Here is a 12,234-nt window from a genome sequence, read left to right on the forward strand (position 1 = left end):
CTTGGTCTGAAAGTGAGATGAGTGCCACACCCCATAGCCATCTTTGACTGAACTTAACTATCCAGGGATCCTTTACCTTTACCTTTTCTTACATTTACCTAACTTAAATGTTCTTTCTGACTGTTTCTGGAGAAGAAAGAATTGAAGAAATCAGTCAGTGTATGTACAGATGCCCTGGGCACACAACTCTTGCTTTGTACAGCAGTGGATGTGCCTAACGTCGGCTGTGTATCCCATCATTCATAGAAGATTTGCCGACCTATTAATGTCTCGCCTTGCCTAGAGTTGAAGGAATTTACCATTGTTCAGGTGTGAAATGTAACACTGTTGCCATGTGTGTAATGCCTTTTTCCCTGGATACCTTCATTTCTCTTCCCTTCCGTATTACAGTCATGCAATGTCAAGAAACAGAGGACATTCTGGAAGTGGAGTTTACAGCAATATTGCTCCCCCTGGAGCTTACAATCAGGGAAATACTTACAGACCACTGCTGGGAAGACCACAACAGATTCCAAAATTGCTTTCAAGTAAGTTCCCCCCCCCCTTTCTATTTTAATTTTTAAAAATGGAACTCAAGGTTCTATTTAATCATTTGGCCAGTTGGAAGCATATGATACTTGGTTTGCTATTGCCATCTAGTACTTATGTTTAAGTTAACCTTCCTGTTACTGAAACTTCACAGTCCTACATCATTGTTGCTGGGCCTTCACAATCGTACATCTTTTTATCATTGTTTGAACATGTCCTCACAGTACAAGTTGAGAACTGGTGTAGTGAGTGGCTAAGAGGATGATTCAGGAATTCCTCAGTACAGATTTTATAAGAAGAACACACCCACTTGTGGCCTTAGGAATGACTCTCTCTCCCTTTCTCAGGCCCTCCCCTCTGTAAAGCAAGGATGGTAATCATACAAGCCTACTTTAGAGTGCTGTTATGGGGTGTCTAAAGCATTATACAGTGGTACCTCGGGTTACAAACACCTTGGGTTACAGACACTTCGGGTTACAGACTCCGCTAACCTGGAAGTAGTACCTCGGGTTAAAAACTTTGCCCCAGGATGAGAACAGAAATCGCACAGCAGCGGGAAGCCCCATTAGCTAAAGTGGTACCTCAGGTTAAGAACAGTTTCAGGTTAAGAATGGACCTCTAGAACGAATTAAGTTCGTAACCAGAGGTACCACTGTAAATGCCTTTTCTTACTCATGAAAACTTGGGAAAATACAAAAAATGTCTAGGAGTTTGAGTTTGGTTGCTCTATTTAGGTAGTTTTTATAAATAACAAGACAGGTGCCTTAATTTATGTAGGAAATTTAATAAATATAAATTCACTTCTGCATTGCAGGAAAAATGTTTTTGAATGATATTACAATGATATCAAACCTCAGTAATAAATACAGTGCCGCCCCGCAAGATGAATGCCTCGCAAAACGGAAAACGCACAAGACGAAAGGGTTTTTCGTTTTTTGCGTCGCTTCACTAGACGATTTTCCCTATGGGCTTGCTTTGCAAGACGAAATGTCTTGCGAGTTCTTGCGAGTTTGTTTCCTTTTTCTTAAAGCCGCTAAGCCGTTAATAGCCGCTAAGCCGCTAATAGCCGTGCTTCGCAAGTCGAAAAAACCGCAAGAGACTCGTGGAACGGATTAATTTCGTCTTGCGAGGCACCACTGTACAAAAACGACTAAAACCAGCTGACTGGTAGTAGAGAAAAAAGAAAGGGGAGATTTTGTCCAGTGTTTATGGTCTTGCATTTATACCCAGTTTTGAAGATGATTTCTGAATTTGAGCTTCTGGTCTTCCACAACCATGGTCAGCAAGAGAAAGACCCTGCTAAAGGGAGATGAGGAGAAATCATTCAATTTTGTGGCCTGCTCCTGACCACTCAACCATAGTTTTACATACTAGGTCTGCCAGGACTCCAGGATTTCTAGCAATGTGGTTGGTTAGCACTTGTATAAGTATCATTATGTGTTCATGTATTATTGCGTTTGGTAGGAGTGTTGGTCTGAGAAACAAGGGTGAAGATATTTGTCAATATATTGGTTTGTCAAGATCTTACTCCATCTGTGTGATAAAATTATTCAAATCCACTTCACTTTTGTTTCCTTAAATCTCATCATATTCTAAGAACATTAACTTGTGAACTTAGCATACTAAGCTTTTTATTTTCCAGGACATCTTTTTGTAAGTGAATGAAAATTAGAGTATAGCAGGGTAATACAGTCAATCCAATCTAAGCTCTCTCAGAGCTAGCTGTGGGGGTTAGTGGTGTTCCCTGATTTCACATTGATGTGCCAATTTTCAGCTGATGAATAATTGTATGCTGATAGCTTGCAGGAGTCAAGTGGAGTCTGCTAGTACTATGTGAATACAGGCTTGGATTTTGCTGTCAGAGTGTCTGATTTTATTATTTTCATTTCAGTCAGTAAACTTGTCAATTAGCTGACTTTCCACTAATCAAAAAGAAAAAAGCGGGGAGCATTTTTCAATCAGTAAACATGAAGTCTTGGCTTTGATTGCCATGCTGATTACATAAGTTATCACTTCAGTTGCTACTGGAGAGGGCAACTTAAATCGTTGCATTGGTTCTAAGAATTGCTTGCATTTTCAAGACCAATGAAATATGAACTGTCATTTCTCTCGTTTTCTGTACCTTTTTGAAATGTCAACCTCTTGTTTTTATGTTTCCTCACTTACCTATTTTCTTACATTGCCATGATGAAAGGTAGAAACTTGGCATTGCAACTCTTTCTGTTACGGTATTTAGGTGTGTGCTGTGTACCTTGAGTAAGAAGAACTATTTTCAGTGTTGTCTCTTTGTGTGGAATTCTGCTGTTTATACAGATATTTGGGTAACAGTGTCAGCGCTGTTAGAGAAGTGTCCAAACCAGTAGTTTTTGAGCTAACTGCTCTTAGCAATTATGAAAGCAGATATCAGAATGCATCCAGATTATTATTTACTCTCATTTAGCACTTCACTTCTATGTTATTCTTTTTGAAATCCTGAGTTTTATCCTCTTTTTGTGAGTGACGCAGAAGTGGTGGGGGATAATGGAATGGAGAGGGGCTAGAATGCTTCTTCTCCCTTGACCCTTCAAAAATACCATCCCAGCACTGCCCATTGGAATAGGAGATGAAGTGAGCTGGGTCCCTGCCCATGTAGTATGCTTTTTGCTAGTTTTCCAGAAATGTAATAAAGATATGTGAAATGGTTTTGTATAGGAAAGGTTGCCAGATCCTTTATAAACCATTAAAGTTTTATATTTCTCAGAACCGGCTGACTGTTCAATATTAAGATAATTTAATAAGACTTGATACAGACTTGAATTTAATATGTACATCTCACATGAATATTTGAGTTTTTTAAGATTAAACTACCATTAGTTAATTAGATTAAACTGCCAATAGCAGTTGCTTCCTAAAGTAGATCCAAGATTTGTACTGTCTTAGTTTCATTAATTTATGATGGTGCTATCTTACATTGTTAGTGCATAAGGAACCTCAAACCGTAAGGACTTCAAATCCTGGCCACAAATGTATTTATATGTTGAGGTTGGTATAGGGATGTCCCTAATTTAGCCTGACCAGTTAGGAACATAGTGCAAAAAGCTTTGTTCACTGGCCTCTATGAATTACTCTGCTCCAACAGCAGCCAAAGCAGGAGTTGCCAGTGTTGAAAATTAGGCTGGATTTCCACCAGCAAAGTTACATTGGTGTCAATCAGACATGCCTGCACTGTACACGGTTCATTCAGCTGCTACCATAAAAGGTTTTTGTTCAGGTCAGACCATTAAAGTATAAGCCATCCAGTCTGAATGTGCCTGGAGAGGGGCTCAGGTTTCCTTCCAGCCATGCCTTTTGTAATGCTCGGATTCACAAAGGCAGTGTGGCATCCCAGTAAATTATTGCCAGCCCCTGGTGTTCTTGAATATTAACCCATTATCAGGGACATTACTGTCCTGTCATAGTAAATCCACTGGACAACTTCTGAATCCAGCTGTTATAATTAGGTGGCACTTAAACATCATTGAGGATAATCAAAGATGTCACTGAAACTGAAGCTTTTGATTGATAAATGATGTAAGTGTTTTGAACTCACCAGGGATCTATTGATTAGATATTTCTTTCATTCTGTTTACTGGCCCATTTATTTAAAAGAACAGAAGCCATTTAATTGCATGGCTTGTTAAATGATGTTGTTGCTGGTACATCTTTGTAGTATGTTGTACTTTTGAGCTAAGAAAAGACGTAAGTGGGTGGTCTTTTAGTAGCATCAGATGGTTGCAGTTCCTGGTGTCCTTAGCCTAGTGTGTAGCGTTCTAATACAGATTATACTAAAAGCACTTAGTTTCTCAGATTTATAGCCACCTCATCTAGAAAGCTTGGTGATGGGTAACAAACATGCCTGGAGGTTGGCCTTTCTTGCTATCTTCTGAGTAAAAAGAATGAGATTGCCAATCAATTAATGATTTGGTTTATTTTCATGGGGGCAAATTTTAATTGATGGGGCTGCAGTTGTTGGGCTTTGGGAGGGAAGGGTTTAAAAAGATAATATATTAAAGTGGTCTTTTTTTGTTTTGCAGTTGAAAGTTATCTCACATTTCTCTATGTCACAGAAGGCCACCTGAGATTTTAATAATATTACTGGAGTTAAATTTAACTTGCAATATGCCTTTTAACTGATCAGTGACAACAATAAAGAGGTTAATTCTCCCCTCACAGCTGCCATGCCAAAGCGTGTTTCAATAGAATTTTTGAAATTAAGCCATTCTTACACATCATATGAGGGGCAGCTTGCTTTCTCCCTTTACCAAAATTTTTGCTAAATACTAACTTTTTGTCACTGTGTTCTTTGTAATTCTTAAAATTAAACGTTCTAGAATTCTTATCTGTGTAAGGATTTAAAACTACTTGTTTTGTAGTAAGTCTTAAAATACACCTGTTTGTGGTTCACTGTGATATGTTACATCTGTGTTTATATTTTATTTTGCTTTAATTTCACAGATATTGGTCCCCAAGACTCATGGCAAGGTCCTACACCTCTCTTTCAGCACCCACCACAAAGATTTGACAGGTATTTGTTAAAAAATTCCTTTTAATTATATACGTTAGTGTCTCAATGGAAACCAACTCCTAGAATTTCTATAACTGTTATTTTTGTTATAAAGATCTCTCTAAATATCTCTCTAAAGCCATCTTTGGATGGTTTCTGTAAGACCTTTCCTTTAATAATCAGAAACTTCAAAATTAACTTTGCTGTTGATGCTTCTGCTGTAGCATTCTTGGTTCTTTGGCCTCTCTCTCTTTGAAGCACTATGAATTTCAACACAGACAGCTTAAAATTGCATTAGGTTTTGGACAGGCTAAACAAATTTCTTTTTAGGAGAGTCGTGGAGCTTAATGAGGCATAACTAATGGTGGTCCACTTTTATCATCACTGTGCAGGAACCACAGCATTAGTACAGACCAGCCATTGATTCTTGCTACAAACCTCTTGAAGTCCTAATCAGTTTCTTTGGTGCAGCTTTTTCAGGCCTGACAAGTCTATTGTAGGCCAGTGTCACTGTAGGTCAGTAGTTATTAGTTGCCACTGAAAACAGTTTCTTTAACTACTTAAGACTGAACTGAATTAAATGCAGGAGGGACTCTGAGGAGGATTAAGGAATCTGCAGTCCAATAAGTACCATGGAACAGAGAGAATGTGACATGGTTTGATAATAAGGGATGTTTTATATGTGTTTCCCTTCATTGAGAAGCTGATTGTATGCCCTTAAAACCAGATATCCTGGGGTTTGGAAAGTGTATCTGTGAATAATTCTGTTATATCTGTAGAGCAAAATAAGATAATACAAATAAAATAGTTGCTAAATTGAACACATGTTCTCTTTGTATGTATTGTTCCTTGCTATAAGAGAACACCTAATAACAAAAAATTGAGTAAATCGCCTTCTAATTTTGCTATCACAGTTCCAAGAGTACTTTCCTTATATTTGTAGGCCATTTTTTAAAAAAAAGAGTTCAAGAACATTGTGACTTGTCTCTTTATAGTCATAATCAAGAATACTCATTAATGTGCTTTCATCGATTTTTGTACTGCTATTAAATTAAATCAGTTAAATCATAAGTACAGCATAATATGCTATGCTTTCATTATGACACCCCTCCCCCTGTCAAGAGTAAATAAACCTTTCTGAGCCCCCCTGCATTTAACTCAGACCAAAAGCAAGCAGTTTGCTTAGCTGTAGTCGTTCTTGTTCCAAGTTAAATGGGAAGGCAGGTCAGATTTTTTAAAAGGAGATTACACATTTAAGATTCCTGCAATATTTTACAAAAAGGCTGGAGTGCTGCCTTCTCTCCCACCCCTGGCACTTGCCCAGTTAATCTCGGTGGGCAGTTAATGTCTGCAACCTGTGTCGGTATTCTGGTCTGCTTTTCAGTTAAGATGGGCTCACCACAATGGCGAGGTCAAGGAGGACTATATCATTCATTTTGGAGAAGCCTCCACCCCGCCTTTAAGAACCATTTATGTAAATGTGGTATTCTCAAAGGACCACCTGCTTGCTATATCATGAACTTGATCGGCTCCCTGAAACAATTTTATCTCACTGTGGCAGACCTATCAAAGTTTAATCAAGATGGGCTAGAAGATACATCCACTGTTTCACTTGTTACAAGGAGGAAATAATTCTCAAATGTCACAACAGCTGGGCCCATTTCAGATATTTCATTTCATTATAGGACCTGACTACCTGTGAGGTTGTATGATGAAATACATTTCTACCCCCCACCGCTGAGATGCTGTCTGAGACTAAGAAAGCAAAAGCTTGATTTTTCTTTGTATTATCAATTTCACACAATGCTGTGTTGGTATCAGGTGACTCGGACGGCATGTTCAGAAGGTCTGAGTCTGGTCAATCACGGGGGGGGGGGGAGGCTGCCTGAGAATCTCATATATTCTGCCTTGAGTTCCATGATGGAATAAAAGTTGGGGTATAAATAGACATTGGTGGTTCTTTGTTTCAGGCAAAGTAATTTGCATGAACGGATCCCTGTCTGTAAGATAGGATTTCAGCTTTTCAACTTCTGATTTACTTGCTAGGTTAATTTTGAAAGTTGAAGCTTTTCATGGCTTAATCTTGCATCTGTGAGAATTAGGTATTGGGGTCAAGCGCCATTTTGCTTTGTCTTCAAGTGCTTGAAAATATCTACTTGGCTGCTGCTGGAAGCAGAATTTGAGGCTAGGTGGATCTTTTTTTAATCCAGTAGGGCAGTTGTTCCATTCTTATAGAATGTTGCAGAAAAACATTTTTTTATCTTTCACGCACCAGAAAAACCACACATATAGCCAGGTTCATCTCAGAGTATAAGCCATTTCATAGTGGACAACCAGGAATCCCTGACTTCTCACCACATTAGTGACTTATGAAGAGTGCTGGTTGTCAAAAGTAGTGCTCTGCTATCCTCTGCTAAGTGGCAACCCAAGGGGAAGAAGGGCCCTATTATTTTACTGTGGATATTGGTGCAGGAGGGATGTAGGTGGTGCTGTGGGTTAAACCACAGAGCCTAGGACTTGCCAATCAGAAGGTCGGTGGTTCGAATCCCCGTAATGCGGTGAGCTCCCGTTGCTCGGTCCCAGCTTCTGCCAACCTAGCAGTTCGAATGCACGTCAAAGTGCAAGTAGATAAATAGGTACCGCTCCGGCGGGAAGGTAAACAGCGTTTCTGTGCACTGCTCTGGTTCGCCAGAAGCGGCTTAGTCATGTTGGCCACATGACCCGGAAGCTGTACACCGGCTCCCTCAGCCAATAAAGCGAGATCAAGTGCCGCAACCCCAGAGTCGGTCATGACTGGACCTAATGGTCAGGGGTCCCTTTACCTTTACCTTTATTGGTGCAGGGGTGTCAACTTGAATAAAATATTGTGGGGGCCCAGGAAAGCCCCACCCCACAAAATTGATCACATGACACAGTGCTCACACACTATTTGAATGGGAATGGGAACTTTGCAGGGACCTGGCCACCTCAAATATTTTATTGTGGGGGCCAAAGCTCCCACAACCCCTAGGAATTGACTTCTATGTATTGGTGGGAGGCTGGAGTTACTGAATAGCCTTCCATTCACATAGACTTCCTACCTTCATAGGAGGTAGCAGCCATGAAAGCAGCAGTTTCAATAGATGTTTGCTGGTGCTTAAGCGAAGCAAGTCTAAAATTCTGTTGGATTTGCAGAACAAGAAAAGTGCATCTTTGAATCCTAGCCTACTAGCTTTGGTAGAGTTTCACTAGGAACTCTTGAGAAATGTTAACTCTGGCTTATACAACAACACTAGGCACTTGATGACTGTTGCTCAAAGTACATGAAATGGTATTTCCAGTACTTTCCCCAAGATATTGATCCTGTAACTAGCCAGATGATACCTTTTAGCTATTTTATTTTATTTGGTCCTGCTAATGATACATCATTTTGCTCAAATGTGTCTGTTTTCAAATGGATTTTAAATTTTTGTTAAGACAGAGGAAATCCTGTGGGTGACAGAGCTTAGGTCTTAACTATAACTAAAACAAACTACATTTTCCTGTATATATTCATGTGTATATGACCTCTTGCTATATACTGGTACAGTTAAAACAGTACTTGTTGGTAATCTGGGATGGCATTCTTGGTGATAATAAGACATTGCATTTGTGTTCCCATATAAACAGTATGCCAAATGTTGGTTGGTCCATGCCAATTAGTGCTTACGTTGCTAGGTCACTGTGGTCAATTGAAAACGGCATCAATAGAACTTGAAAAGGTTTCCTCCTGATCAGACCTTCTGACATATTGAGTAGAATAATGGATGGGGGGAGATAACGCTTAAAGCCCTTAGCCTGGATTCAAACTACTCTGCAGTAAGAATTCATTTGCAACCTGCAATTAACTAGAAAGAATGGACTCCCAGATTAGCCTGGATGTCCACAAAATAAAGCCTCACTCTGGCATTTGTTTACTCTTGAGATAATGTTACATTTTGCTGACGTGATTTTTTCCCCCTTTATCCTTCAAATCCCTGCAAGAGGCAGGTTGGGGAGGCAGCAATACCAAAAGGACCATATTCTTTCAGGACATCTTTAAAACCTGAATCTGAATTTGACAAAGATTTTTAAATCCTTAGGTTTGTTCCCAGTGAGCATACGGAAGTGAAAAGACAAACAGAAAGTTTTGTTTTTAGTTTAGTTTTTGTTTAATGTTCCACTACCAGGAAAGAAGCAACATTGTTGTAATATAACAGTAAGCTTGGTTCTTAAGAGGTGCTTAATATTTCTGTAAATAAGCTGAGGTGTGCCATATCCAACGCCACTTACTATAGCTTTTAGACAGATGGTAAGAAAACTTGTACATATGATATACATGTTTTTTCTTCAGAAATTCAGGGGCCACTCCGCTTCTTGCATGGAACCGCATGCCTCATTCGCAAGGACAACCGTACCAACAAAATCAGTACCAACGCCCAGGTGGACCAATGAATTACCCACAAAGGCCCAATGATCGGAGGGAAAGGGGAAGACAGGTAACAAAGTGCTGTGTGGTTGTTCTTTGTGATCCTCTAGCAAGCTAGAAGAAAGTGGGGTATAATGTAATCTCAATCCTGAAAGCTAACAGGATGTTTTTTGGCTAAAGAAAAAATCATATGTATAGTCATTGAATGTATGGGATATAGTAAATACAAGCAACTCCCAAGGAGTGTTCCAAGGCACTAGGTGTTTAAGTGAAATTGTGTATATTTGAAACATCATTGAAAAACCCTACAACACACACCTCCGTTTTGCCCCGCCCCTTTTTGTGACGTTTTTGGGTCACTTGCAGGTTCTGCGCAATGTGCACATATCAGACATGCCTAAAACAGTGGCTTCCTGTAAATTAATCATTTAGCAAAGAGTACAGTTTCACAGTAAGGTACTTGAACACCCAGTGAGTTTTTCTGTGGATCTAACTGGTTAAGACTCATTATAATTAATGTTGTCCTGTTAATTTTAATGGGATATAAGGATGAATAATTTTATCTGGACTGTGGCTGATATCTAGACTTGTAACAATTTTCACACATCCTATGCTGAAAATATGTGCCACCACAAAATGTCAAAGGATTGTCATTACCAGAAGAATATGTTTGATGATAGGGTCCTTTTGCTGCCTCCATGCTCTTTCAGAAGTGGCCACTCCATGGTGAGGAGGAACTGGAGCAGCTCCTGCCCTTGCCAGCTAGATACGAGCTCTGTCTTGTTTTCCAGACCTTTTTTGCCTTTGTGGGACTTAGCTTGCTTCCTTTGGTCATGTAGGGCAGTTTGTTGTGGATGTGCGTATGCTCTTTCTGTGATGAGGGCCCTGCTTTTGTCTGGGCCTGGGTGGAGGACCTGCTCTCCATGTCTTGCTGGACTATCTCCCATCTTCCTTGACTATTGGCCATGTTGGCTGGGTCTGGTGGAAGTTAAAGTCCAACAAGAGGGCCACAGGTTCCTCCTTCCTTTGAAGAATCTCTGACTTCTTTTATTAGCCATACGTATTTTGCCTAAAATCAAAATGATATTTTTATCTCAAGGCCTGAATTAAATCTTGCTACTAATTTTTCTTTTTTAACATGCAATAAAGAATCCAGTCAATATAAGTAGGCATACAGCATACTAACCAGTTGAAAACTGTGTATATAGGCAAACGATAAGTAAAAACATTAAACTAAACAATGTGGAAATTATTGAGCCACCTTCTGGGACTGATCTTAGCTTTTGAAATAATATAAGAATCAAATTTTAGCCTTACGTTCTCTTTCAAGAGCAACTGAATAGTTTTAAACTGGCAGCCAGCCAGAAACAGGTAGCATTCTGAAGAGGGTCCACTTCTCTCTAATGCCAGGATCAGCTATCATTCTGCTTTAAAAACTTGTTTCCTGTGTAATTTTCCCCTGTGGTAGGTCTGCATAGTCCCTTTTTCAAAAATAAATTCTTACCTGGCATAATTTTGGATAATCTGATATCCCTCTTATAAGACTGCACACAATCTGAAAGAGAGATCTTGCATTCCAGATCTTGATTCTCTCCCCAGCCCACCCCCTCAAGTTCCCTTGATGCATTGACATTTCACTGCTGGCACCAAAACACAGTAATCCATTGATATCTCAGGTCTGCACTTGTGCCTTTACTGGGATGATTGCATGAGAGTATAAGTGTTTTCGCAATTCTTACCTTAAACACCTGATACTGAAAGCTCTATTGAAATTGCATCAAACTGTTGATAAGCTGTCCTGAGCATTTGGTGGATGCTTCTTACCACAGTTGCGAGGGGGGTGGAGCTGTCCAAACACTCACACAACCATCACTTGGATGTACATCCTGGTCTTGTTCAAAAGCCATTCATCGGGGAAGGCTATTGAAAATGAAAAACTGAAGTTCTCCACATCTGGACATGTCTCACAGCATCATGCCAGCCACTTCTAGTTACCAGAACAGCTGAAAATGTGTTTCTGGTTGGCATTAGCAGCTGCTGCAAACTATGGGGATGGAGTGAAGAATGCAGAGTTTTCTGTAAGGCACTTTGCAAGTTGCAAATCTTAGGATTGGTTGCTGATTATTACTTTCAAAAGATAGCCTAAATAGGACCCCAGAATTGGATTCAGGTTTGGGTTTCATTTGTAAAAATTTCCCCAAAATATACCTGCCATACTCAAGGACAGCATTGGATTCCTTTTTGTCTCTAACACTTCCCAATAGATCTGTGGGCAGCCCATCAAATGCTTTGTTCACCTGTCACAGGATTGCCACAGACGCACTAGGTTGCCTATGGAATAGCAGTTGTTGGGGCATCAGATAGAAGTCTGGAGATCGGATTTTCGCCACAGGCCTCTTTGCTAACCCTTTGCATAGATGCAAGTACTGTTTATTAAGCATAGCATGAAATAGGTACCCTAAGTTCCCTTTCAGAGAAACTATAAGGTTATTTACTACTTTGTACCCTATGTCAAAATGTATTTTATTGAAATATTGTACATATTTGCAAAACAGTCCTCTTTTACAATTGCCAACTTTTGAATTAACTCTTAGTATTCTGTTGTTCAAATAGCTGAATGACCCTTTTGCAGGCTGCATAATGTAGTGCAAATAAAAGAATGTGAACAATAATTTCATGTTACTGGTCAAGAGTAGCTGGTCAGTTCAAGTCTCAAGCAGTTAATTTAATAGGGTTAATGTTAAACTTAAACTTCCAT

At 39.6% G+C, this 12,234-nt stretch overlaps 2 protein-coding genes across 2 annotated transcripts in view; both read left to right on the forward strand.

Moving 5' to 3' along the window:
* KIZ (kizuna centrosomal protein) overlaps window positions 1-12,234 on the forward strand; it is a 175,782-nt gene that overhangs the window by 131,433 nt on the left and 32,115 nt on the right. The gene's annotated exons all lie outside the window — the stretch shown is intronic.
* The window catches only part of XRN2 (5'-3' exoribonuclease 2), a 62,118-nt gene that overhangs the window by 48,910 nt on the left and 974 nt on the right, over window positions 1-12,234 (forward strand). The window contains exons 27-29 of the mRNA XM_081917755.1: window positions 391-527; window positions 5,002-5,071; window positions 9,402-9,546. Of these exons, the coding sequence (XP_081773881.1) occupies window positions 391-527; window positions 5,002-5,071; window positions 9,402-9,546 (352 nt within the window). The remainder of the gene's footprint in view (window positions 1-390; window positions 528-5,001; window positions 5,072-9,401; window positions 9,547-12,234) is intronic.

This window comes from Podarcis melisellensis, assembly GCF_964234715.1.
Source record: "Podarcis melisellensis genome assembly, chromosome: 7".
Classification (NCBI taxonomy): Eukaryota; Metazoa; Chordata; class Lepidosauria; order Squamata; family Lacertidae; genus Podarcis; species Podarcis melisellensis.